Source organism: Pantherophis guttatus, chromosome 7 (assembly GCF_059756535.1).
Source record: "Pantherophis guttatus breed Tessera chromosome 7, ASM5975653v1, whole genome shotgun sequence".
Lineage (NCBI taxonomy): Eukaryota > Metazoa > Chordata > Lepidosauria > Squamata > Colubridae > Pantherophis > Pantherophis guttatus.
The window spans coordinates 66,466,340-66,493,648 of NC_142069.1; the positions used below are offsets into that span (position 1 = coordinate 66,466,340).

At 36.5% G+C, this 27,309-nt stretch overlaps 1 protein-coding gene across 3 annotated transcripts in view; it reads left to right on the forward strand.

The window, feature by feature from the left end:
• Positions 1–27,309, forward strand: part of ST7 (suppression of tumorigenicity 7) — a 152,891-nt gene that overhangs the window by 111,814 nt on the left and 13,768 nt on the right. For all 3 annotated transcript variants that reach the window (XM_034431032.3, XM_034431031.3, XM_034431033.3), the window contains exons 3-11: positions 1,437–1,596; positions 3,120–3,174; positions 4,381–4,496; positions 5,511–5,586; positions 6,470–6,624; positions 11,965–12,062; positions 19,638–19,752; positions 25,432–25,504; positions 26,885–26,987. In XM_034431032.3, coding sequence (XP_034286923.1) covers positions 1,437–1,596; positions 3,120–3,174; positions 4,381–4,496; positions 5,511–5,586; positions 6,470–6,624; positions 11,965–12,062; positions 19,638–19,752; positions 25,432–25,504; positions 26,885–26,987 — 951 coding nt within the window. The remainder of the gene's footprint in view (positions 1–1,436; positions 1,597–3,119; positions 3,175–4,380; positions 4,497–5,510; positions 5,587–6,469; positions 6,625–11,964; positions 12,063–19,637; positions 19,753–25,431; positions 25,505–26,884; positions 26,988–27,309) is intronic.

The following is a 27,309-nucleotide window of genomic DNA, read 5'->3' on the forward strand; positions in this document are numbered from 1 at the left end:
AATTTGCTTAATAGTCATCTTATATTTATTATTATATCTCCACCTCTAAGTCTCCTCTCTAGAATCATCACATTGCCTGAAGGGCTTTTATAGTGCAGTAATAAGTGTATGAGAGTGAGAATAATTCCCCTATGTCTACTGCATCAGCATAGGAGAGGGGAAAGCCTATTTTCTTACATTCCAGTGGGGAGATGTAAAATAGATTTCCTGACAGTTGAAATACAATACATTCAGAGTTGACTTAATCCTTTTCTTCCCTATCTGTGGAACATCTCATATTGGTGGTGTTTGCTGCTTTTCACTTGTAGGGTCACTGTTGTAGGTTTATATGAATGAAGCTTTTCCCTGGTATAAGTGGAAATATAAAATGAAGTAAAATTAGCAGGATGAATCACAGAACTATAGAAATTAAATAGCCATTTAAGTTAATTTCTTATTTGGGAACTACCCAATTATCCATAGCTCATTGGATTTCTTTTTTAGTCTCCTTCCCCATGTGTTGAATTCAAATTCTACCCAAAAGATACATCTTTCTTGTGATCATTCACTATTCCCTTTGAGTGCTTCCTATTCAAATTTTAGAGTATCTGTTATTTCATTTGTCCACATTCCTTGTCATGTTTCCACCCATTATTTATTTTGCCTGTTTTATTTAGGAAATCTAGTATACCACATAGCATTGTATAAATTATAACAAATATTTTTCACCTCCCGGATCTACTACTGCAATGCTCTCTACATGGGGCTGCCCCTGAAGACCACTCGAAGGCTTCAGCTGGTGCAGAATGTGGCCGCGCAAGTACTAATGGGAATGTCCCGACACTCTCATGTTACACCTCTCCTGCGGGACCTGCATTGGCTACCGGTTGCCCTCCGGGTGAGATTCAAGGTGCTGGTAATTACCTATAAAGCCCTACATGGCTTAGGCCCAGGGTATTTGGTGGACCATCTGCGGCCAGCGATAGCTCCCCATCGCCCAGTGCGTTCTCACAGGGAGAACCTCCTTGGGGTGCCGTCGGCCAAACAATGTTGGCTGGCGACCCGTAGGGAGCGGGCCTTCTCTGTAGGCGCACCTACCCTGTGGAATCAGCTCCCCCTGGAGCTCTGGATGGTGTCTAACTTTCGCTCTTTCCACCGTGACCTTAAAACATGGTTATTTTCGTCTGGCTGGTTTGGACTGAAGGGGTTTTAAAGGGGATTTTAATGGTCTTTTTATAATCTTATTGGGTATTTTTAACATTGATTTTGCTTGTTTTTATTGTTGTGAGCCGCCCTGAGTCCTTCGGAAATAGGGCGGCATACAAGTTTAAATAATAAATAATAAATAAATTTTACCCAAAATATGCTTCAGTATTAAGTTTATATTCTGTAAATGTGAGTGGCAGTAGAAGTAGCTTAAAAAGCCAAATAATTACATGTTTTCCCATCTGATTTAGATATTTGAATGGTGGTATTTTCGGAAGTATGGAACGTCCTTCATCGAACAAGTCTCTGTGAGTCACTTACGCCCTCTGCTGGGTGGGGTTGACAACAATTCTCCCAGTAACTCAAATACAAGCAATGGGGATTCAGATTCCAACAGACAGAGTGTTTCAGGTAAAATAATTATAATTTAATCATAATTACAATTTAATAATGTACTAATTATGAATAATTAATTTTAATAACTATTTTATATTAAAAGTCATTTCTGCAGATTGGGCAAATCACTTATTTTTTTAATCATTTATGAAGTTTGATATATTTGGGAAAGCTTAGTTTTTTCTGGTAACTGATTTGCTCACTTCTGCAAATACTAATCAGCCTTGATGAGAGATCACAAGATAATCCCAGGGTTGCAGACTGTGTCAGAAAGTTTTTTAAATTGTTTTATTTATTTATTTTAATCTTGGAAATGGCAAACCACTGCCATAGTTATTCCCAAGTAAACCATATGTCTCTGTACTCCCTAGAAGTCTAGCTTGATTCCAAGGAGTATTTTTATTTTATATTTTCCACTAAAATTCTTGCATAGCTTTATTGTTCACTGTATCAGAACAAAACAAAACTAGGGAACCATTTTGATAAATGGAGTACTGGAATCTCCAAATTGACTCTCAGATTGTATGGACTGCCTTTATTTCTCTATTTTCCTGTCAATCTGACATTATTTAATAGAGTCAGTTTGATCTAATGGTTAAAATACAAACTAGAAAGCCAGAGACTGTGAGTTCAAGTCCTGTCTTAGTGAGGAAATCCGTCTAGGTGAATTTGGGCCAGTCATTGTCTCTCAGCCCAAACCACAACACAGGGTGGTTTTTGTGGGGAAAATAGTTGAGGAAGAAGATACAAAATAAATAAATAAATAAATAATCAGTACCTGGTATCTTATTTTATTTATTATGGAACAGCAGACGAAGATTTTAAAAAGCTGACTACTATATTATTCTACTGATCTGTACTGTAAACTAGCTAGTGTAACTTTGCTGAAGTAGACCCACAGGGACTAAAGAAAATACCTCAACAATTTTTAACTTCACATGCAAATCCACTTGCTGCTTCGTGTTAATGCCCACAGGATGAATTGTGGCAACAGATCACAGTTGGCAAATGGCTAATCTAGAATGAATTAATTTACAATATAAAAGTTGTAACTGAAAACAGCTTTCAAAGGACAGTTCTTTTCATTCAATTACTTTATTCTAGCCATACCCAGGGACATTATCTATGCAATGTTTGTTTTGTTTACAAATCTCCTTTTTATTCTCATCTAAAATTTGGGAATCATTCTGAAACATATTCTGTTTGCTTTTTAAGCAAATATTTATTGAAAGGGTTTATTTTAACTCAATGAATTTTGATGTACTAGTAATTGTGCAGTATTGGATAGCATTCATCTTCATTTGTTCCTGAATATACCAATAATTCGTGAAATCAAAGGAGTCGTTATAATTCTTATTAAATATAATGTGTTGTCAGCTCCTAAATTGCCCAATCTATAATAAATATATTATTACCATTTGGTTGTCTATTTAAGTGTTTCGGCTGTACCACCTGGGATAACTAATTAGAATATAATTTGTTTCCAAATAATTATTAGCATTCAGTTATAATTAGAGGCATTTTTGTTTTTGTGACAGAATGTAAAGTCTGGCGAAATCCCCTAAATTTGTTTAGAGGGGCTGAATATAACCGGTGAGTGCTATGTAGATTTATTATTCAAATATGTTAGCATGTTTGGAAAGTATTTTTAAACACTGATTACATATGCTAGCCTATTTAGAAAGTATTTTAAGCATTAGCTCATTGTCATTGTAAACTTCAAGAAGTCAGGTGCCTCTTTCAGCTGTTTAGCAAATAGTTCAAATAAGGATGAATGGTCTTTGGATCCAGTCTCTTTTACTTTGTCCTTATGTTGGTGGATCAACACTTGACATCACCCTGCATAGATAAGTACCCTGCATAGTTTAGTCTTAAGTTTTAAAAAATATATAGGACAAGAAGGCACATTCCCCTGCATTTCTACTTCAACATATCAAGAATAACAGTGCTGAAGTACACGAATCTATTGAGATTAGTCTTGCTGTCCTCCAGATAATTCTAAATTTAAGGATGATGAATGCCTGAATTAGACTACCATTTCATTCAAGCAGTGTTAATGTGTAAATTTCTTTTAGTACCTCTATTAATTTAGATTAAGAATCTCACTAACAACAATATTCTATTTTTCTACATTTATATTATAGTTTTTCCTAAGCAACCAATGCAATACACATAGAGTTAACTATCATTTTACTCCTCACTATAACAACTCTGTAAACTAGGTCAGACTAAGCTCAAAGTCACCCAATGAGCTTTGTGATTGAATTGGAATTGGAATTTGAACTTGAATATTTCAATCACTGAGCCACCTTGGCTCCATCTCCTCCCAAATCAAAAGCCTCAAGATAAAGGGAAGAAGCTGAAAATAATACAATGATATATAGAGGAGCTTCCTTAAGATAATCAAAACTGATATTATAGAACTGGCATACAGTACATCCAGGACTATTTTAAACCAATTAAACCAGCCTTCAAGATTATTTTAAATTCAGTTCATTAAATGTGCCAGTATATATCAACTATATCACCATGGGATAATACTTTAATAACTTCTCAATTTTTCCTCAACTTAAAACAATTAAAATTCTTTCCAAAATTATTTTTTAGTGCCGTGGTTGGATTTATAGATAGAGGTTACTATATTAAAAAGGATGAAGGTTGTGCGTGGATACACTTTTACCTAAAAGAAAAAGGAAAGCATAAGGAAAACCACCACATTATGAATGTATGATGTTTATTTCTACAATTTCTCATCCTGCACATCTGTCCTGAATGCACAAAACACAACTCTATTTGCAGATACACCTGGGTGACTGGAAGAGAACCATTGACATATTACGATATGAATCTTTCAGCACAAGATCATCAAACATTTTTCACATGTGATACTGACCATTTAAGGCCTGCAGATGCCAGTAAGAATTTTACTAAACTTATTTGAATTTGTAGCAAATTGTAAAAAATGTCTGCTTTAAGACATTGGGGATAAAAGATAATCACAGATATCTTGATTCTTAACAATGTTTGTGTTTCATTTAATAATTTATATAATGTGATATTTATATCATATTTCCTGATATGGTGATTGGAATTTGGATTATGTGGCTATCTACTTTTCCAAATGCTGTTTCTCCTGAAACTTTGCTGTAAAATAGCACTCATTGTTGTATTGTGTTATTATTATTGGTTCTGGGAACTTCCTCTTTTTTTTTTTAAGAGAGCAGGATTTTGTTTTGTTTTTCAGAATAATCAAAAACGCCTTATGTGGTTGCTAAAGCACCGAAGGACCAGCATTTTATTGTTTGTTCAGAATCCACTTAATTACATTAATAGTTTTGATAGCTGCTTTGGAGTAAACTATTCTTAGCACATTTATACATAATGCATTACTAACCTTAACTAATAGTTGTAAGTTTATTCTTGTTGAAACATATTGAAAGAGAATCTCTTCTACTATCAGTATCTGATTATAATTTTGGATTTAATGAATTATTGTGTGGTGAAATGTCCTGCTAATATGTTAATCTAGATAAGCCTAGCACAGGGGTGTCAAACTCAAGACCCGGGGCTGGATCCGGCCTGCAGGGTACTTAGATTTGGCCTGCGGGACCACCCTGGAAACAGCGAAGGACTGTCCCGCAGTGCCTCTGCCAGTGAAAACGGGCTCCCAAGCTCCATTTTCAGCTGCCACAGCCTCCTGCAAACCTCTGCCAGTGAAAACGGAACTCAGGAGAGCCTGTTTTCGCTGGCAAAGTACTCGGGCCACCACAGGCACCCCCAACAGGAGTATGTCAAGCTGGCCATGCCCCCTGGCCACGGCCCCCCAGGGGTCCTCTTATGCAGCCCCCAATGAAATTGAGTTTGACACACCTGGCCTAGCATGACCTCCAAATTACTGCATTTTTTTAAAAAAATGTTTCATTTCATAGTAATGCAAAAAGCTTGGAGAGAAAGAAATCCACAGGCCAGAATTTCTGCAGCACATGAAGCTTTAGAGTTAAATGAGTAAGTGTACTAAAAGTCCTTCGATTTTTTTTTTATTTGCTTTGTTATAATTTCTTATTTACTTGGGGAGTCTTGTGCCAGTTTCTTGTCATTGGGAAAGTCGTGTACAAACTGAGAAAACTGTGAAATAGTACTCTTAGCACTTGAGCAATGAATGTGGAGTCTATACCTTTACATTTGTTGAAGCTAAAGTTGTATATGCATGATATTTTCTTTTCTTTTTTTAATTAAGAAAAGGATGAGTTGGAGTTGATGCAGGAGAAATATTTCTTTCATACTAATCATGATAGACATGGATTGATGTATTTTCTGAGCTTTTAAGAGATGATATCTCTGCGATGTATTGCCATCTACTTATTTCAGACATGATGTATAAATCTTACTGTACTTGAATGCCCCATTCACCCTTTTTGCCATATCCATTTACATAGGTCTTTGTTTGCCTATTGGGCTTTCTATCTTAGTTGTTCCTTGGATATTATTTATTCAGTCATTGATGTATACAGTATGGATCTGATACAAAATTAATCATGTTGCTAGTTGAAATATATGGAATTTGGTATTTGCAGAGTTCTAACCCATCACAAGCTGAATTTTAAATGGTAGTTTACTGCCCAGATCCATAGCTTCAGGATTAGATAGCTTTGAATTTGCAGAATTGTGCACATGCACAGTAGTACTCTGTTGAAGTGAATAAGGTTGCTTGGTAGGTCTGAAAATACGTTACAGACTTTTCATGCCTGCAGCCAGTTGCTGGACTGAGGCATACGTTTTACCTAAAAGAATTAGGTATGCCTTGCATCCCCTTGCCCACCTGTTGTATCCTAACAAATTTATTTTTCTAACACTCTTTGTGATGATTACTTTGTCATTTCATTGACAGGTGTGCCACTGCTTACATTCTCTTGGCAGAAGAGGAAGCAACAACTATTGTGGAAGCAGAAAAACTGTTTAAACAGGCTCTGAAAGCAGGTGAAGGCTGCTACAGGCGTAGCCAACAATTACAGCACCATGGTACCCAATATGAAGCTCAGCACAGTAAGACCCTTTCCTTCTGTCACCAATACTCTAAATTAGAAGGTCTCTGTAGGGCCTTTTGTGACTCATAGGGTCACTTCATTAGATGTTTGGAATGGCTAAACTGATGTAGGATTCAAATTAGGACGAGGCAATAGGAAAAAAGTAGAAGAAGATAGGGTGGTTATCTTTCATTCACTTTCTCATCCTGATTTAAATCCTACATCTGTTTAGCCACTCCATGTGCATGCATGATGAAGTGAGGTATTGTTCACAAAAGCTTATGCCTTTAATAAATAGTCTGAAAAGATGCTGCCACACTCCTCTTAATTTTTAGCTATCATAGTCTAATACAGCTGTTTTCCTACAATGCTGTAGGGAACTCTGAGAAACAAGTTTCTTGCAATTGACTAAGAATAATTTGACTACAGAGAAATACTATAGCTCAAACATTGAATTCTATTTATTATAAAAGCTGTGAATGCAATGATTCTGTGAAAAAAAACTGTGAAATTCAGTAATATAAGATATATGTAAATAATTGGGAAAACTGGAAAGAAAGAAAAATGCAAAAAATGTAATGGGAGAAATAACTCTAGGGAGCACATCTTCAGATAGCTAAAAAGAATACATTTTTGTCTTCTTAAATACTTATTAGGTTATTGGAGAAAGTAAGCCATAGTTTGCAGTTACAGTCATCTGCATACAGGAACGATGAAGTCAAAATGGAATAAGGGCAATGAGTTAATTGGTTTAATCACAAAAATGAAATGTGTCATACAAAAAAAGAATCTGGAAGAATATGGTAATTTAATTTGTAAAATAAAAACAAGTGGATCATATTTAGAGACTTCTTTTGCATTTGCCTTTTCTTTTTGGTGTTTTATGAAAAAAATGGTTTTTTTTTCAGCTCACATTTTCCAAAATATGTTTAGTGACATTATTTTGTAGTGTGTGTGTGTGTGTGTTACTCAAAGTTTCAGCCTAATCAATGCACTGGAGTCTCCATGCTTTCTTCCAAAATGGGTGAATGCAAGTAATTAGTAGTATATCTATAAAACTGAGAATTATATGTTGCAGAATTATATGTTGTTGTTAGGGAGCATTTATGACTGATTCATTAACATAAAATTAAAATTTGCCTATCTTTTTGTCTGCATGTTGATGTTATTGGAGAAATGGTAGAAAGACTAAAGCTTGAGAACATAGAGCAGAGATGGCTAACCTTTTCAGCACTGAGTGCCGAAACCGGAGTGTGTGTGTGTGACTACGCGCGCATGCGCATGCACCAGAGCTCCAGAACCTGGAAGAGAGCAGCTGGCCAGTATGCATGTGCACAGTGGCCAGCTGCTCTTCCGGATTCTGTCACGCTCTGGACAGCTGGGTGGCGTGCATGCATGCATCGGAATCCAAAAGAGAACAGTTGGCCGGTGCATATACATGCCAGACCAGCTGGCCGGCACGTATATGTGTGACGGAACCCAGAAGAGCAGCTGGCCATGGCACATGTGCCCACAAAGTGGGCTCTGCATGCCATCTCTGGCATGCGTACCATAGGTTCGCCATCACGGATATAGAGGGTACTTATAAGAAGCTAATCAGTTAATCAGGAGTGAAATTTCTAGATATATTGAATGAAATTAATTATCTAATAAAGGAATATTTTCAAATCCTAAAAGAATAGCACCATTTCATAGAGTCTGAGAATGTGGGTTTTGGTCAAGAGCTTTCAGAGGGATGATATTATATGATAATAGATTTTCTGCACAAAAATGATTTTTCTAGAAAACAGAGAACTTGCAGTCTCTTTATAGTGGCACAGTATAGAAGGATATAATTGTCAGACATAATCAAAAAAATCAAATTGCCATTATTGAATGCACAGGAATTGTCCTTTCTGGTTTTACATGGTTTAGATTAGGGACAGCAATAATCGGTTCACTTTCTAATATCTTAAATGTCATAATTCCTACCAACATAGCAAATGACAGATAGGAATTGCACTCTAGCAATATTCAGGTTGTCCTCTCCCACTAATCTAAATTATCTATCTCTAACAAAATAATAATAAAAAAATAAGACAGAAGATGGTCTCTGAACACCTCTGGAATTGAAACAAACACATAAATTAAAACATAGCCAAACTTGCTGGTCAGAATCTGTACTCCCATAGTATGTGTAAAGCTCTTAGTAAATACATTCAGTGATCTAGGTTGTATCTTTCTAGCTCAATCTATGCATTGCAGTCTTCAGTGATAAAATGATAGGAATGATTCTTCTACTTGTTTACTGTATCTACCAAGGTTTGTTTTTTTTCTTTTTAAAATTAAGATAATATGCCAAATATTATTGATATCAGTGAAAATTTTATTTAATGTTTCAGTTCACTGATACAGAGCACATTATAGCCATATTTACCTGGACGGGTTTACCATTTTAAAGATGAATGTTTTGTAGTAATACGAGCATATGCTTCTCAAGAAATTCTATGGTTGCTTAAAGTCACCTCTGACTTAACGGCATGTTAAGGTTTGTCACACAGTTAACCAGGTGTTTTGATTGCATATGCATTTTATCTACTTGTCAAGTCCTTTCCAAGGATCTGAGATAGGATTATTATTATTATTATTTAAGATTTAATCTTCAATTCAATTCACAGTCTGGGACTAGTAAAAATTTAACAGTTCAAGTCCTAATCAAGGACTTAAGAGCTGTTAAGGTAATGTTTGACTATATAGGCAGTTATTCAGGATATTCAGGTCTAATAAGTTCAAAATTTCCATGTATCTAGGCAGCCTTTTGGGTATTACTCCAAGGGCTTCTATTACAATTGGTACAACCATTGATTTCTTCCTCCATAGTCACTCAACTTCAATTTGCAAATCACAATATTTTGTTATTTTTGTCTAGCTGTTTGTCTTCAATTCATGCATCACTTGGTATTGCAGTATCAATGAACCAGACTTTTTTCTTTTCCACAATGGTGATGTCAGGCATGTTGTGGGCCAGATGTCTGTCTGTTTGGATCTGAAAGTCCCACAGGATCTTGACTTGCTTGTTTTCAAGAACTTTGCCAATTTGGTATTCCCAGTAATTTTTGCTGCATTCAAACCCAAACGTCTGGCAAAGCTTCCAATGTATAATTTTGGCAACTCAATCATGACATTATAGATAATCAGTCTGTGAGATTTTGCTGCAGCCAATTATTATTGTTGTTGTTGTTGTTATTTGCATGTTGCCTGTCAGCATCTGTAATCGGTTTACAAATTATTAAAAATATTTCAAAACAAGACAAAATATAAGAAGCACAAAACAAAACAATACAATACAAAATAAAACAAAGATGGCGGAGAAAATAAATCCTGATAGAAATAGGAAAAAAGAAGAAAAGGGGCATCACTTGTCCTTACCAACAGTCTGGATAAAGAGCTACATCTTCAGGATCCTTCAAAATACCCATAGGATGGGATCATTTGAATTTTGGGGGGGAGCCTCATTCCAGAAGGCATATGCTACTACAGAAGAAGCACACTTTTAGAACCTGGAACATTGTTTAAGCTATGAAGCCCAGACCACATCAACTCTGTCAGCTCAAAGCAGCTAAACAATACTAGGAAAAGAGGCAGCCCCTCAAGTAACTATCCCCTATGTCCTATAAGACTTTATAGATAATGAGAAACACCTTGAATCACAGCCAAAAACAAACAGGCAATCAGTGCAGCTCACAAAGCAGAGGTATTACATGGGCAAATGAGACATGCCAATTACTGAGAGAGCGGTAGTGGCGCAATGGTTAGAATGTTAAATTGCAGGCTAATTCTGCTGACTGCCAGGAGTTCGATCCTCACCAGCTCATGGTTGAGCCAACCTTCTATCCTTCTAAGGTTGGTAAAATGAGGGCCCAAATTGTTGGGAGCAATGTGCTGACTCTGTTAACCGCTTAGAGAAGGCTGTAAAGCACTGTGAAGCAGTAGGTAAATCTAAGTGCTATTGTTATCGCTATTGTTACTGCCCATGCCACTGCATTTCGGGCCAGCTGAAGCTTCCAGATGGTTTTCAAGAATAACTTCATGTACAGAACAGTCAGCTACTATTAGCATATTAAGACAAATAATTATTTTGCAATAGCACTTAAACTTATAGACCACTCCATAGTGCTTTACGGCACTCTCTGGGCAGTTTACAATGTCAGCACATTGGGCCCAATAATCTGGGTCCTCATTTTACTGGCAGTAAAATGTAAAACAATATTTTATAGTTTATCTAGGGTTATAAAAGTTCTAGTCTGACAGATTTCATTTCCAGCAGAGGTGCGCCATTGATAAAATAAACATCCAGACTAGAAAATTAGCTCTACCTAAGGTCTATCTATTTAGTCACTAAGAATTGATACCAATTTGATGGCACATAATAAGATTTACAAGGAAAAAAATGCTGAGTATCTTCTCTTACTGCTTGCTGACCTTTGAGGGTTGTCCTAGTAGTCGTATTCTTTAGTATGTATCTCACTTGTTTTCCCGTGTTATATTAAATATTCACAACCTTATACAGAAGGATAAGTTCTCATGGAGTGTCAGAATTGCTGCAGTAATTTGTTAAGCACTAAGTTCCTCGCTTTTGCAAATTAATCATACACATTCAAAGAACCAAGATTTTTAAAAATGTTAATTGCAAATTATTATTAAATGTGAGCTATCAAAATTATGAAAAGGAATTGCATTACACACATAACGATGTATCTCTTACCATTCTTTAATGTATACAGTGTCAATGTACAGAAAACAAATTCAAGGGGCTTTCTTAAGATTGTCATGCAGGTTTGTGTAAATAGGCCTATGTTAGTTCTATGAAATGCCAACCAGTTTACAGTATACAATGGGAGGAATAGTTAATTTAAAAACGTATCAGAATTTCTATGCTGCATTAGTAAAATATGAGCAACTAGGTTTATGGCCCACATTTGTGCCATGCTGTATAGATGAGTTGTTACTTCAAGTGCACAGAAAGTACACTTGCCTAAATAAAACGTTTTGTGGAAGTTACCATGCTAGGCATAGGATGTGAATGTATCACAATGATCTAATATTGATGCTCATCATAATTGGTAGACATAATAAAAATATTCCTTCCATCTATATACATGTACTTCTCTAACATGATTAGTGATGGACAGGTTTTAGAGCTTTCTTTTTATTGTGTTGTCCTACTGTCTCTATTCAATAATAAATTCTAAAAAAGGGCATTTCTTTGGAGATGTCAAAATAGACCTTTTGTTCTGTCAGTTTCTATAAACATTCAATCTCTTCAAACCTTTTCCCTTCTTCTCTCTTTCTTTCTTCCCTTCTTTTTCTTTCTTCCCAGGACGGGACACTAATGTATTAGTCTACATTAAAAGGAGGCTGGCAATGTGTGCGAGAAAACTGGGGAGAACCAGGGAAGCTGTGAAAATGATGAGAGATGTGAGTTTGGATTTGTGTTAATATTTGTCTTTTACGTAACTAGTCACAATCACAGAGAGGAATTTTCTTTTGCTATAGAACCAACCTATCTATCTACGTAAAACAGTGCTGATATCTAGTGTGCTTAACCTGCTTTCTCTTTTTCTGGTTCTTTTCCAATCGTCCTCATATTTCTATACAGGGTGAAAGACTGAAAACATACTTGGATTTGTGCCCTTTCTTGTTTATTGCTCCTGTCTTGACTAGTTACTTTTACATGGAGCTTTTCATATTAAAATCTGATTTTTCTTATGAATTCAAGATCTACCTAAGGAAAATCTTCAGATCTTCAGATTTTCTTTTTGTTGTGTATTATGGAGAGTATGAGGAAGGACACTATTAAGCAAAGGATCATCCCTAATTTTACCATAAATGTAGACCAGTGGTGGGATTAACATTTTTTTTACTACCGGTTCTGTGGTTTTACTACCGGCTTGGTTGGCGTGGCATGGCTTGGCTGGCATGGCTTGGTGGGTATGGCAGGGGAAGGATACTGTAAAATCTCCATTCCCACCCCGCTCCAGGGGAAGGATACTATAAAATCTCCATTCCCTCCCCACTCCAGATGAAGGTTACTGCAAAATCCCCATTTTCTTCTGATCAGCTGGGAGGCAGAGAATAGATGGGGGTGAGGCCAGTCAGAGGTGGCATTTACCAGTTCTCCGAACTATTCAAAATTTTTGCTACCGGTTCTCCAAAAGTGGTCAGAACCTGCTGAATACCACCTCTGATGTAGACCAGTAATACGCAGAAAAAAGATTAGTTACAGTATTTTAGAAAATTTGGTATGTAGAAGGATATTTATGTGACCAATAGACGCTTATCAACTCAGCCCTGAGGCATATGTTGTTAGTTATGGGACAGCTTTGAGAATGATTTTAAGGAATCTTGCAGAGGCATAAAGTACCCAATTCTGTGCCTCTCTTTTTCTTGATTTTGCCAAAATCAAAAACAAGAAAATGCACTGTTGAAAACCAGTGATTTTGTTGTCCACTTGTACTCAGGTAGCTTCAGGCAGGCCATAAATTGCTCTTTAATGAATTAAAAAACACCCATTTCTTAGAATGAAAGAAATGTGAAGAATGCAAACTAATGAAATTAATTTACAATTTCAAAAGGGCTAAGAGAGATGCAAAATGTCACAAATTGTTCCGACTCCTGCACAGTTTTTCTGTTTTCAGGATGAGAAACAGCATACTTGAGTGATCCAAATGTTAGAATGGCATCAAGAAGTCTAGTGTCAGCCATGTAAACTTCCTGGATTACTTATTGCAAATTATTCTTTCTCAACCCAACCTTTCTCACAGGGTCACTTTGGGAAACAAAATTGGATGGAGGAAATGCAGTAATATTATTGTGAGCTCCTAAATGAAAAGCAGGTTAAACAAATATAAATAGTATAAATTACAACTATTTTAACTGTTTTAAATGGAATGGGACAGCATAATAAATCTAAATAATAACATTAAAAATATAAAATTGAATATACCTATAATTAAAGATAAATTTTAACATGATCTTTGGGAGGGAAGCATACATTATTTAACTTTCATGGCCACTACTCCCATGGCCTTTGTTGCTTCCCTTGGTTATGTGGGTGGTGAATTCTTATTCCTACCTTTGCTTTTAATACTGTATGACAAAATGTATAGAATTCAGGGACATTCTATTCATTGTGTAGCTGGAATCTTATCTTTAAAAGCAATCCAATTTGCTTTACCTCAATTTGAAGAAACTAAGGTTGTCCCTTCCACTATCTAGCATGGGAAAAATATAAAAACATTTTGGTATCTTGGTTTTTTAATATAGGTAGTCCTTGCTTAAGGAATTGGAATCTCAGTTATTGAACAAAGCAGTTGTTAACTGCTTAACTCTTGGCACTCCTGACTGTGGTCATTAAGCAATCTCCCAGGTCATTAAGCAGAGGGAGCAAATGAATTGCTTAACGAAGGATTTCAGCTCCATGCGGAGCTTCATGCGGAGCTGAAATCCTCCTGGCAGGCAGCCCTTTCCCACCCAAATGGTCCTGCAACCCACCAAAGGATTTCAGCTCCCCCTGCATGCACAGAGGGGCTTTGTGGGGCTGCAAGAACCAAGTTGAAATCTTCAGGATTTTAGCTCTGTTCTGCAACTTGCTAAAGGGTTTCCCCTCCTTTCTATGCATTCTTCCAGCCCCACAATCCCCTCGATCCATAACCATGGTGAGTGTGGTATGACTTTTGTGATTGTCAAAAGTGCTTTAGAGATCATATGGCATCCTTTCCAAAGCTGTCATTAAATTAATCCAGTCATTAAGTGATTGATTAGTTGTTAAGTGAGAACTACATGTAAAAAATAAAACATTGTAGGGAGGAATTATGTCAAATTTCTTAGAAATCAGGGCAAATTTTTTGAGCTATATGCTTTTAAAAGTGATTGCTTTTTTAAAAAACGGCTGTAGAATTTTTTGCTTTTTACAAAAATCACCCAAAAATTTATAGGAAAGCCAAATTGCATTTAAGAGATTAAATGTGCCAAATTTGATAAAACTTAATGCACAGCTTTCAATGCTTGTTTAATTTCTCATTTAAAATGTACATAATTTGTTCGAGTGGAGAATGTAATGAAAGTTGCTGCAAAAAAATGCCCTAGAGTAATAAATATATATGTCACTCAAATTTCATTCAGAGGAATTGATCAGTTTTTGTGCAAAAGATAGATTGGAAAGAGGCAATAATCCTTTTTGTGAATTTATTACAGCCAACAGTTATGGAGGTTTCAAAGAAATACAAGAAATTAATATATTTGTGTTTTCTTTAAAAGAGAGCATTACTTAAACCAGGGGTTCCCAAGCTGTGGGCTGTGGCCTATTACCAGGCCATGGTCTAATTGCCACTGGGCCGTGTGAGTGGCTGGCTGGTGAGCGTGTCTCTGCATGCATGCACAGCCCCACTCGCGCAAGCATCCCAATTGTTCACGGTCCCACTTGTGGAGTGTTGTCACAGGTGCTCGTGGTCCCATTTGCACTGGTCTCATTGTGGGCAAGGCCCCACTCAAGTGAGCCTCATCACAGGTACTTGTGCCCCGCTCACAAATGTTGTGGGTGCTCGCACCTGCACCTGCACACATGCACTTGTCCCTCCCACAAAATCATACCCTCTTTCCCCCTCCCCCCTCTCCAGGCCGCCAACCCAGAAAGGTTGGGGAACTCTGCCTTAAGCCATTTGAGTAGTAAATAAGATAACCATAGAATTGCTTCTGTGAATTGTTTCTGTGAATTGCTCCATAGAATAGAGCTTCCGTGAATGAAGGAAACTGAATGATTAAACAATATTTCTCCGTCCAAGTCTTTCCATCCTTGCAAAATTCTAAGATTGGGATAATTTATATAATTTGATCACAAGGATCCTTTTTTTAAAAAAAATCCCATAAATATTTGGGTCATATTCTCTGATATTGTTCAACTTGTCAAAGTTGTTTGTCCTCAATGAAATTTTAACATGTCAGAATGTTGTTATGTCCTAATAAATATACTGGATGAGCTGTTTATATAACGAGTTTGCATAACTGTGGAACATTACAGACTTTTTCATCATTAGGAAAATGAAACGGAACCTGAGATTCATTCCAGTCTTGCTGCTGGTATTAGGAATCTTACAATGAAGCTTTAATTAAAGGTTTCAGTCTATCCCTGTATGCAATTTCATTATCTCTATACCAATAATGTGTAGATAGATGTGCAGATGTGCAAACCTTCCAGGCAAAACTTCCTAGAATTATTGACAATTCTAGTTCACATACAGGGACATCCTTCCTCCCACCCCCCTTTGTTTTTTTTAAATTGGACTTAGTATAGGGATCATATATGGGCCCTGTAAGATCAAATTATGTCAGATTTTTAATGTCTTTGTTATTGGTATGTCTTAATTTACTCATATTGTCAAAAAAGAAATTTTTATATCAATTTATGTATTCTTAACTCTGATTGTGTTTCTATAAGTAGCCTTTTTCTATAGTATCCAAAAGCACTAGTTTATTATGGGCCGCTCTAGAGTGTTTTGTAAAGAAAATACTAATTTCACATAACTTGCTTTCAGATCTACATTCCAAACAATGATATAGATTGCCAAAGTGTGAACAATGATTCTCAAATACAACAGTATAGAAAACATAGTGAAAAACCTGGAAACAAACACCAAAGAAACCAAATGTTTATTAAAACCAGGAACTCTGTGTAAGCGGTGTAGGAAAAACAACCCCAATCAAATTACATGACAAAGCCTAAAAGAGATGCTGTTTTGGGATTGGGATGTCAAACTACATAGCAAACTAAATTGTATATTTCCTTATGGTTTAAAACAAAGGTACCATAAATAATTGATTATTCTGTCATTCTTACATTCTTCGACACATGTGGCCCGAGCGCTCTGCAAGCGAAAATGGAGCTCAAGGGGACTTGCAAGCTCCGTTTTCAGCTGCAACAGCTTCCTGCAACCCTCTGCCAGTGAAAACAGAGCTTGGGGGGCCTTGCAAGTTCCATTTTTGGTCGCGAAGGCCTCTGCAGCCATCTGCCAGTGAAAATGGCGCTCAGGGAGCCACACGAGCCCCATTTTTGCCTGCAACGGCCTCCTGCAACCCTCTGCCAGCAAAAACAGAGCTTAGAGGGCCTTGCGAGTTCTGTTTTTGGCCGCAAAGGCCTCCTGAAGCCCTCTGCCAGCGAAAACGGAGCTCGGAGTACCTCGCGAGCTCCGTTTTCGGCCATGATGGCCTCCTGCAGCCCTCTGCCAGTGAAAATGGCAAAGAGCTCCATTTTTGCTGGCAGAGGGCTGCAGGGAGCCCCACAGCTGCGGGGCCCTCCTGAGCTCTGTTTATACTGGCAGAAGCACCGAGGAAACCTTTGCTGTTTCCAGGACAGCCCTGCAGGCCAGATTTAAGCACCCCATGGGCCAGAATCGACCTTTAACTTTGAAACCAATGTCATATAAGGCTACCATGTAGTTCAGTTCAATTATTTCAAAATTCTCCTGCAAGGCAGCCATTTCCCATTGAAATGTTCTTGCAGCCCACAGAAAGATTTCAGCTCTCCTCCATAAAAGGTAAAGGTTCCCCTCGCACATATGTGCTAGTCATTCCCAACTCTAGGGGACGGTGTTCATCTCCGTTTCCAAGCCAAAGAGCCAGCGCTGTCCGAAGACATCTCCGTGGTCATGTGGCTGGCATGACTAAACGCGAAAGATGCCCGGAATGCTGTTGCTTTCCCACCAAAGATGGTCTCTATTTTTCTACTTACATTTTTTACGTGCTTTCGAACTGCTAGGTTGGCAGAAGCTCTCCTCCATACATGAAGGGAAATTCTATGTAGACCTGTAGGAACAGAATTAAAACCTTGAATCCCATGTTTAAAAAAAAAAAGACAAATTTAGTAGCTTAGTATGTGAAGCACATTGGTATTCTTTTTTATTTTAAGACTTAAGGGATGGTTGTTTTACAATACAAAATCACTTTAATCTGATAAACAAGGCACTTTAAAAAGGGATTTTTTTTCTGATAAAATAGTTGGTTTGCAAGTCTTAGCGTCTAGACAATGTACTTTTCTTCTTATCCTTTTCATGTCTTGTTTAAAATAAGGAACAAAAAGATTCATAAAATGAAACAAATATATATTTTAATTTGCAATGAATTCTTTGATTTATTTTCTATCTCAGAGTTAATCTACATGAAGTAAGGGAAGAGCTTTCAGTTAGATTATTTGCAACCTACCATTTATGTTGTATATTTAAATTTTGATTCTAGTTTTTACTCAGAGTAGATCATTGTGGCTTTCTATTTCTGCAATAAAAATGGACTTCAATTAATCACTCTCTCTGCCTTCTCACCGTCACCCCAAGCATCAAGATTTTTACATGCATAGAAGTTACTTTAAAAATTATAATGGTTTTGTGCTCTTATCAAATACAACCTATATATACCACCGTTCTTCAAAATTGGACTAAATTTATACATTCTCTTTTTGGACCATGGGTGTCCAACCTTGGCAACTTTATGATTTGTGAACTTCAAATTGCAGAATTTCCCAACCACATGCACCCTTGTTCTAGACCAAACTCTTAGAGGATTTTTAACCAACAGGTGAAATGTTGAGTTTTTGCAGTTCTTCTGTTTAGTAAAGTGTAGTTTTTCCAGTCCAGTTTTGGTTGTTCTTTCTCACTGTGTTGTGATACAAGTATCTCAAACCTGACAGGACATTTATTTTCATTTTAAAACATTTTCTGTAACAAGTAGAGCAATATTTAAATAAATTTTGAAGCTGACTTCAATGTCTTAACTCAATCCTGGAAAGTTAATAATGATAAAAATTGAATATTTCAGTGTAGATGTATTGACCCAGAATAAGGAGGATTAGGCATATTCATCTAGTCAGTCTTTTTCTAGATACAAATGGCTCCGGAGAATGTAATTTAATGTGCTAGTAAAATTAAAATACTCTTTTCCGATCTTTATAAGTAAAATTAGGAACACAAGAGCTGTTGCTGCATGATTAGACAAATGAACGTTAATAAGGTGATCATGATTATATATCCCTAGAACAAATCTCCATGTGTCTTGAATGGGATCAATTTAATTTAGCATATTCTTGCTGCATTTTGATAATTACAATTTTTTAAGCTAGCTTAGTTATATTTTGCTATTGTTACTCATCCATATAATTATAGTTTGTTGGTATTTGCAAAATCTTTTAACGTCAGTTGTTTTATGAATGTATTTCTTCAGATGGACCTTAGATGCTATACTGCTATCCACTTCTTGATTTTTCCATCATTTCTTAATCCTTCACTCCTTCCTTTTTCTAATTTTTTAAATTGACTTCTGGAACCCACAAATAATGAGGAAATGTGGTAGTAGAATGTAACATTATGAAAAACAATTTTTGGATGTTTCATTAATTGTTTTAACTCTTTTATAGTTTTAAAATTATAAGCCATCCAGAGTTACTTGGCTGGGATGGGCAGCTATAGAAATCAATCAATCAAATAAATAAAGAACACATCTTTAACCCTTTTCCTATGCTCCCTTTCAGGAAATGATATGAAAATGTCTTAATAAGGCATAAAAAATTGGGCTTAAAGAAAGTTTATCTTAAAGCTAACTACATCCTGCCAACATTTCAGAATATCCAGTTGATCCAAATCAGGTTCTTGGTATAATATATGGAAGCCTAATTAAGCCCCAACTCATCCATTTTCCATTCTCTTGGTTGCAAGATAGAAAACTGGTCTGTAAAATAAAAATGTTGTTCATCAGGTTAGACTCTTTGGTCCATCTAGCTTAGTATGGGCTTTACTAGAAAATTTCAATGCATCATTGTTTAATGCTGCTGTTCTTGGATTTATTAAACTAACCATATATGCCTAAGTATTGTTTTCATGTTCTAAGTTCAGAGAATGGCGGGATGATATTATTAAATGTGAACAGTCATTATAATTTTATTTTATATTTGCCATGTAAAATACCATGCAAATACTAAGCCTATTTCTTTCTTTCTTTCTTTCTTCATAGTTGATGAAGGAATTCCCTCTTCTTAGTATGTTCAACATCCACGAAAATTTGCTAGAAGCTTTGCTGGAGTTACAAGCATATGCAGATGTTCAAGCTGTTTTAGCAAAATATGATGGTAAGTGAAGTAGCTCTTTATATGTCCTGATATATATTGAATTTCTTTTTATTTGTTTTTTCTTTAGCGGGATTTTCTTTAGTTGTTATAGTAAGTTGTAGCTTCCAAATAATTCCATTTAATTTATAATACCTAGTTTTTAAATGTTGTAATAGTGAAGGACAATTACTCCTTCCATTCATTGTTCTATTTTTTTCTTGGTGAACTTCAGAGTTTTACTAACTCTTCTATGAATTTGTGAGGTATAAATATTTTCTATCAGTGACTTTGTACCTTTTTGCTTTACAAAAAAACCTTTCTAATTTCATTAGAACCTAAGGTGAAGTTATAGGACCGTGATGGTGAACCTATGGCATGCATACGTGTAGCCATATCAGTGGGCACGTGAGCTCAGCTCTGGCGCGCATGTGCGCACCGGCCAGCTGATTTTTGGGTCTTCTAGGCCACCAGAAGTAGGGAAACAGGCCCCATATGTCACCTCTATGTTTGCTGCCCCATGTTTTTTTACATTCTATAATTTGTAAAAATAATAAATAATTTGCATCATGAAAAGTACCTTCTGCATAATCTCTTTTTCTAAAGATTTCCTGGTCCATAAGTAGACTCCATAAGACTTTTTAGAAATTAAGTGCTGGAAGTGTTCTTATCACCTTGGGAAAAGGTTAGGATTAGAGAAAAGTCTGCAGGGATAGAGGGCACTAGCAGGAATTGCATTTTGATAAATCTCCTCCATATGAACCAGGACCCTTTGAAAATAGACATTTTGCTAGAAAGTGCACAACTTGTACTCATAATTTCAGATATGTCCCACTAGAACAAAAAATGAGGAGGAGGACCCTGCCTAATTGCATTTTTCAGTTCTTTTCAGTTGTTCTTTTCAGTTGTCTTCAGACATCTATTTTGATTTACTATTGAAGACTTTTAACTCTCTTTGTTTTGAAGGACATTGCTTTTATAGCAAAAATATTCTAAGAAAAAAGAAGTTCTGGCTCTTTGGGTAGCAAAAGGGGGGAAAGATACATAACCTAATGGACTGTATTACATAGAATGCTAAAGTGACAATTGCTGAAGTACAAAACCTTAATTATGTTTTCTAGTAACAGTACATATCTGATTGCTGGCATTGCTTCCCTGTTGAGCTTGACTTGTTGCCAGGTGCACCATATAAATTGGCTATGTAATCACATACGATTTGTTTATAAAGAGGGCACTTGCTTGTTCTTTGTAGCAAAATCAAAACAATAGACTAGAAGTGTCAGACAGATGTAGTAAACTCTGATTTTAAAATTTAATAAATTCATGCTGCCTATTTATTTCATGGGTTTGCAAGCCATTTTTATTCATAGACAGCTCTAAGAACATATATCCCAATTGTATAATAGATTACCACAACCTACAGTTGCAATATGAATAGTCAATATGCTGCAAAACAACCTCCCATCATCACCATTTTCATCACAATGTCACTATCTCAATAAGCAAGAATTGGGAGTTGAAGAAAACAGGTTAAAGAGTAATTTAAAATGAGGGAATCAATCCAGTCAAAGACTAACGGGTCTTTGACCTCTGAACCTACAGCTTCTCCATCTTGCAGGAAATAAGCCTAAATCTGTTCATTCCTATCCAGACCCTGACAATCCCAAGGCAATGGGACAGTGCTTTGACCATATATTCTGCTTGGTCTGAATGCAATGGGTATCATGATATTTGGCTCTGTGTTGATGAATCACTTACCACTGTTGCTTAAACTATGGAGCAGAGAAAGTTGAACACTTTTGGTACTTTTCGGACTTGACCGCTCCCAACTACCTCTCCCAACAACCTCTCCCATCACTGCCAACTGAAACTGAAGGTCCCAGAGAATCTATAACATTATGCTTCCTTTTCCAGTCCTAGAGACAGTTCAAAATGATTTTATAATTGATGTGATAAAAGGCAACTGAGAAGTTAAAGAGGATGAAGAATCTTGCCATGTATCATCTATTAGAACAATTTGTGTGTTCTTGGTAAGATACTTGGTAAGAAACTCTAGCCCCTCCAACCCTAGCTCTAGCCCCTCCTCAATACTCTTTGCTATAAAAGGAAGATTCAAGACAGATTGATGGTTCTCCTAGCTATTTGAAAACCATCAAGCAATGTTTTCTTAGAGGGCCTTAAGAGTGCTCTTTTCAAGGCCAAGAACATTAACTCTTCTCTTAAAGATGCATTTGCTATCATTCTAATCCAGTAACCTTTCATCAGCCTGGAGGCTTTTACCAGCCAGTTAGTGCAGGTATCTAACCACACTGCACTGATAGTATTACCAAAGATCACATTCATTTCTTCAGGATGAATGGATTCAATTTCCCAGATAGCTTCACAAGGTGAAGTATTTTCATATCAACTGAATCTGACTAGCTAATGTCCAACTCTGCATGGATCTAAGCTGTTTTATCATTCAGTTATACTGCAAATCCTTTACAGTGGTCCAGTAAATATTCTGCCATCCAACTTTTCCTAAAAGATTTGAGCATACTTCAGAAAAGGCTGCTAATCAGCAATCTCTGGACAGAATAAAAGCAAACAAAAAAAATCAGATCTTACCATGATTGGACAGATCCACTTTTTGTTTTCCACCAGCATTTCTCTCCGCATTTTTTTTGCCACTTCAATTCTCAGAGTTCTTTGGTAAATCAATTCTGCAAGTGTATCAACAAACCAAGGAAGGCTGCTCAGGTGCAATTCTGTCCAAAGCAATGGTTGCCAATATATTCAGTTAATTAACCAAGAACTCTGGAAATGCCCAGCAAAATCTCAGAAGAAATTTCTTGGAAGCCAGAAGATCCAGTAGGTGCTTGTGCACACCAATCAAATACTTCCTTCCATTTGCAGAGAGGTGGTAAGCTGTTTTAATGGTGATGAACATGAAAATTAGCTAAGATGTATACAGCGGTATCTTGGTATTCAATTGCTTTGAAACTCATCTAATTTGGTACTCAACACATTTTGAGATGAAAACTTTGTTTTCATTGGTACTCATTGAGTACCAAACAAACCCATTGTTTGTTTGGTACTCAATGGCCAAACTAGAACTTGTTGGTGTCAGCTGCCTTGTAACTCATTACATTACTCCTGATGGAAAAAAAATTGTTTGGTACTCGTTGTTGATTCCTTATCACACCTCTTGGAACCAATTAAGGATGAATACTGAGATACCACACTACTTTATATATATTGTGGCCCTTATTTTTCATTACCTATACAATACTGAGCTTCCAATCATGATTAATAATATTATTAGTGTTGAACAGTCTTGGATGAATAGAAATCCCATATTCTAAGCCAGAAATTCCAGTCTTTTCCATGTGCATGACACAGCTTTTGCACTCCAATCATCAATATCATCCCTGTAAAAGTTTCCCAAATTCACAAAAAGCTTTCTTGATGAAACTTAACAAGCAGAAATAATATAATACAACAGCAACATTTCTATCTGTATGTGTCTACATTTTATTATAGTTAAAATAATATAAAACATTTAAAATATTAGGTCTATCAGGTTAGGCAACCTCTTGATGGCAGCAAAAAGGTATTGAAACCTCAATTTTGCTTATTTTTTATAGATCATATGAATTTTTTGCAGTCCAGATGTTATTATAAGAGTTGTATAAGGTGAATATAAAGCCACAATTTCAGATGTTGCTTCTGGTATCTGATATAATATTCCAACTGCAAAGAATTCAAGTTCAGCATTTTGTTTACTATGTTGGCCAGCCAGAAAAGAAAATCAGAAGCAACATGTAAGGACAAGAATACCCTAATTTTATTTTCCCCCCCAGCAGCTAGTGTCCAGAAATTTACAAATCAGTTACTTCTGATCTCTGATTCAAAGAAGAACAGTTTTTTCCTCACTCCATTTGCAAAGTGAGTCATTGAGCCTTTCCTTGACAACCATCTATACATTATACAAAAATATGCAGGTTTCGGCAATCTGGTGTCCCCAATTAAAATTATTACAATGCATAAATTTATATAAAGTCTGGTTTGCACATAGAATAAATTAGAAATTAAAGTTTGATGTATATTTTTGAATATCAATGGATCAAATTTTTTTTTCATGATCCCAATGGAGTTTTGAAAACGTAAAACCTGACTGGGTATTTGCTTGTTTGCTTAATGAGACAAAGCTGAGGGTGACCATTAGGTTAACCACATACTAAATGGGAGAGGTTGAACTGTAGTTCAGACACTGTTCTATTAAAATCTCAGTGGGATGCCATAGAGTAGACTGTTTTGTGTAATGTTTGATAGTGTTTGCTATGGTATTTGAATTCTGAACCTGGAAACTACTTGCTTCTCTCTGTTTGCTTCTTTATTTTTGTCTTTTGTGGTTATTATATTTGCCTGACTTTTAGGAGTTTGATGATGGCCATTTATCTTGTCTATTTGCTGTGAATATGAAAAGAGCAGATTATCAATTGGTTAAATAAATAATAAGGGCAACCGCAGTGAAGCTACAGCAGTTTGGATGCACAAATTGGATGGTTTGATTCAAGGACCAAACCATCTAAATACCGATGGTTTGAGATTGATTAAGCATATTCTATTTTGGTAAACGGAAAAGAGGTCAATTGACTGACTTCTGCTTGCTTCTCTGGCTGTTTTTCGCTTTTGTCTCTGGAGATATTTGCACATGCCCCACAGATACCAACAAGCTTTAAAGTACATTACTTTTCTTAAATTCCAAAGAACCTTAAGAATAGTTGACTAATGGAGACTATATTTAAACCACAATCATGCTAAATACATTTGTTTTTCTGTGAATTTATATATAGTCTCATAAGACAGAGAAGATTGTGCATCTTAGTTTAAAGAAGTCATAGATGAAGGAATCTGAGCCCTTATCCATCTAACCAATACATGGATTATTACTTCAAGTTATTCTTCCAACTTGGCTCACTTCCAGTGTCTGAGTCATCCCTGGAAAGCAGGACTAAGGATAGAGAAACCAAATAATGGAAACCTTAGCTTTATGTATCAGTGTACACTATTGATATTTCAAGTAGGCTACAGTACTTTATAAATGGATCTTTTAAGCCAGCAGTTGATATGGTTGCCCACACTCTAGCCTCTAATTTCACATGGTCTGTCTCTAGCCTCAAGGTAGCATTAGAACTACATTTGGGGGCTTGAAGGACTGATTTTAGGAATTTGGACTGGACAAGTTCTAATGGTGCAAAATTAGAAAAGGGACCCAGCTGGGCACCATAGAAAAGTTGTGCTATTGGCTTAACTTTAAATAATTTGAATGCTGCAGGAATGTAATGGTCACCTCTTTTCCTGAGGAATTTAAACATAGTAGATGAAATCCTTTAAAAGCAACAAAGTCACCATAGGGATTCTCAGTATTGTCAGAATGTAGGACTACACCAAGATTTTTAAACCAGAAAACCTGCTCAAATTTATTTCCATCTATCCTCCAAGAGTGATTTTTGGGCCTTTAAGCAAATGCCATGATTTTGATTTTCTGATAGTTCACAATAGGTTTTCCCATTTCATCAAATTAACTTCTACTATTGATAGCTGTCTATGTCATCTTCTTTATCCTTTCATTTTCTTTAGTTGCCCACTTGTAATGATTCATCCTCAGTTCAGACATAGAAGAATCATATATTCTTATTTTTATTTTCTTTCCAACAGATATAAGTTTACCAAAATCAGCAACAATATGCTACACAGCTGCCCTTCTCAAAGCTAGAGCTGTCTCTGACAAGTAAGTCTGGAAGAATTCCTGCCTGCTCAAATTTTACTCTGTTAAACATGGCAAAACATTTTTCATAGTTGAAGGTTATTCATCCTGGCAGTAAAGCATTAGGCCTGCCATAAGTCTGCAATATACTACCAAGAATGGATACTGTGGGAACAACAATGAATTCCATATTGTTTAATTGGAAAAAACAGCTAGCCACTTTCTTTCTGCAAGCAAAAGAAGTTTGAATGCCACAAATGTAATTCTGGTAATGTAGTTTTACCAGCAGAATAATAAGTGTGGTGTTGGACTGGGAAGGGGCTTTATTTGAGGCAGATAGACCAAGTGCTTACTGCATAAGAATTCCTGGCAGGCAAGTGATGTCCTTTTAACTTGTATGTAAAACATAATTGTGTGCAGCTCTGAAAGGTGTCTGGCCTGTCATGGTTGCTGTCAAAGCACAGCACCAGACCCAAGGCAGGGTCTGATCAGAGGTGGAAGTGAACCAATCCCAAGCAGTAGACATCCCACCATTGCCATGCTTTCTGAATTCAGCCAAATGGGTGTGGAGCAGGCCGCATGGGAAAGTCTGCTTTCCTTCCTGCTTTTTTCAGAGAGTTTGCTATTGTAGTGTATGTGCACTTCAAGACCTGAGTAATTTTTTTTCTTTCATTCTTTTTGTCCTGTAGATCGCCAGTACCAACTGCAACATCTTTCCTCCCTACACAGCGACTCCAGCTTGGGAGGGCAGGGCTAGGTTTGTCACAGCTTTCCCTGTGGTGGCTGCCTGCCAAGTACAGCTATGGAGTTAGCCGTGGGGTGTGAGGTGAGAAAGAGATTGCATGGTCTGGGTATTTTTCTCCCCATCTTCCACTCTCTGGGGCAGATAATATTTGCCCTCAGTTTGGGTACATGGTCAGGAATGGATGCAGCTGGGAGCAGATCTCCTGCTGCTGCTGCTGCTGCTGCACCAGGCTTTCAACTCAACTTGTCTCAATGGCATTGGGTTGAGAAGTCCTGAAGCCATCCTAAAATGTAATTTATAAATTTACTGGGATTTTTTTCCCCACACCTCCCCATATCCCCCTCCCAGCCCGGAGATTTTGGTCCAGATTTTAAAAACAAACACATAAAATAAATTTAGATTAGCAGGCAGACAGAAATAGAACATGGACTGCTTGAACATTATTATTATAAGTTTCAAACATGCTTTTGACTTCTGCTGGGATTTTTAATATCTCTATAATTTAGTTGTTTGGATGTTTTTTGCCATGGAGGTTTGATAAGAGCTAAGGGAACTGGTTCAGCTGATTTCAAAGACCCCTTTGACTTAGTTCTTCCTTTTATGTTTCTTTGCGATGCCAAAATTAATCTTCATGCTTCTCTTCTCTTTGTTTTGTATAGGTTTTCTCCAGAGGCAGCTTCAAGAAGAGGTCTAAGCACAGCAGAAATGAATGCAGTGGAAGCTATTCACAGAGCAGTAGAATTTAATCCACATGTGCCAAAAGTGAGTTGTTGTGAATCTCTACTACTATTTGGTATAAGAATCAAAATGAATTTAAGTAGCAACTTAATTGCCAAATGGTGTCCCCTCATATGAAAAAAATATCCAATCCAGTCACTTAGAACAAAATTCTCTTTTGCCTCCGTTTTTTGTCATCTTTTCTCCTTTTCTTCATAATTGATTTTTTTGGATGTCCTTTACATTTCTTGTTGTGCCTTTAATCAAATATAATGCTGACAGAAATATGCACACAGCTTTTGATTATTGACATGTAGCATTAAGTTGGAATAAAATTCAATTCACTTGGTTTTTCTTCTGAATAAAT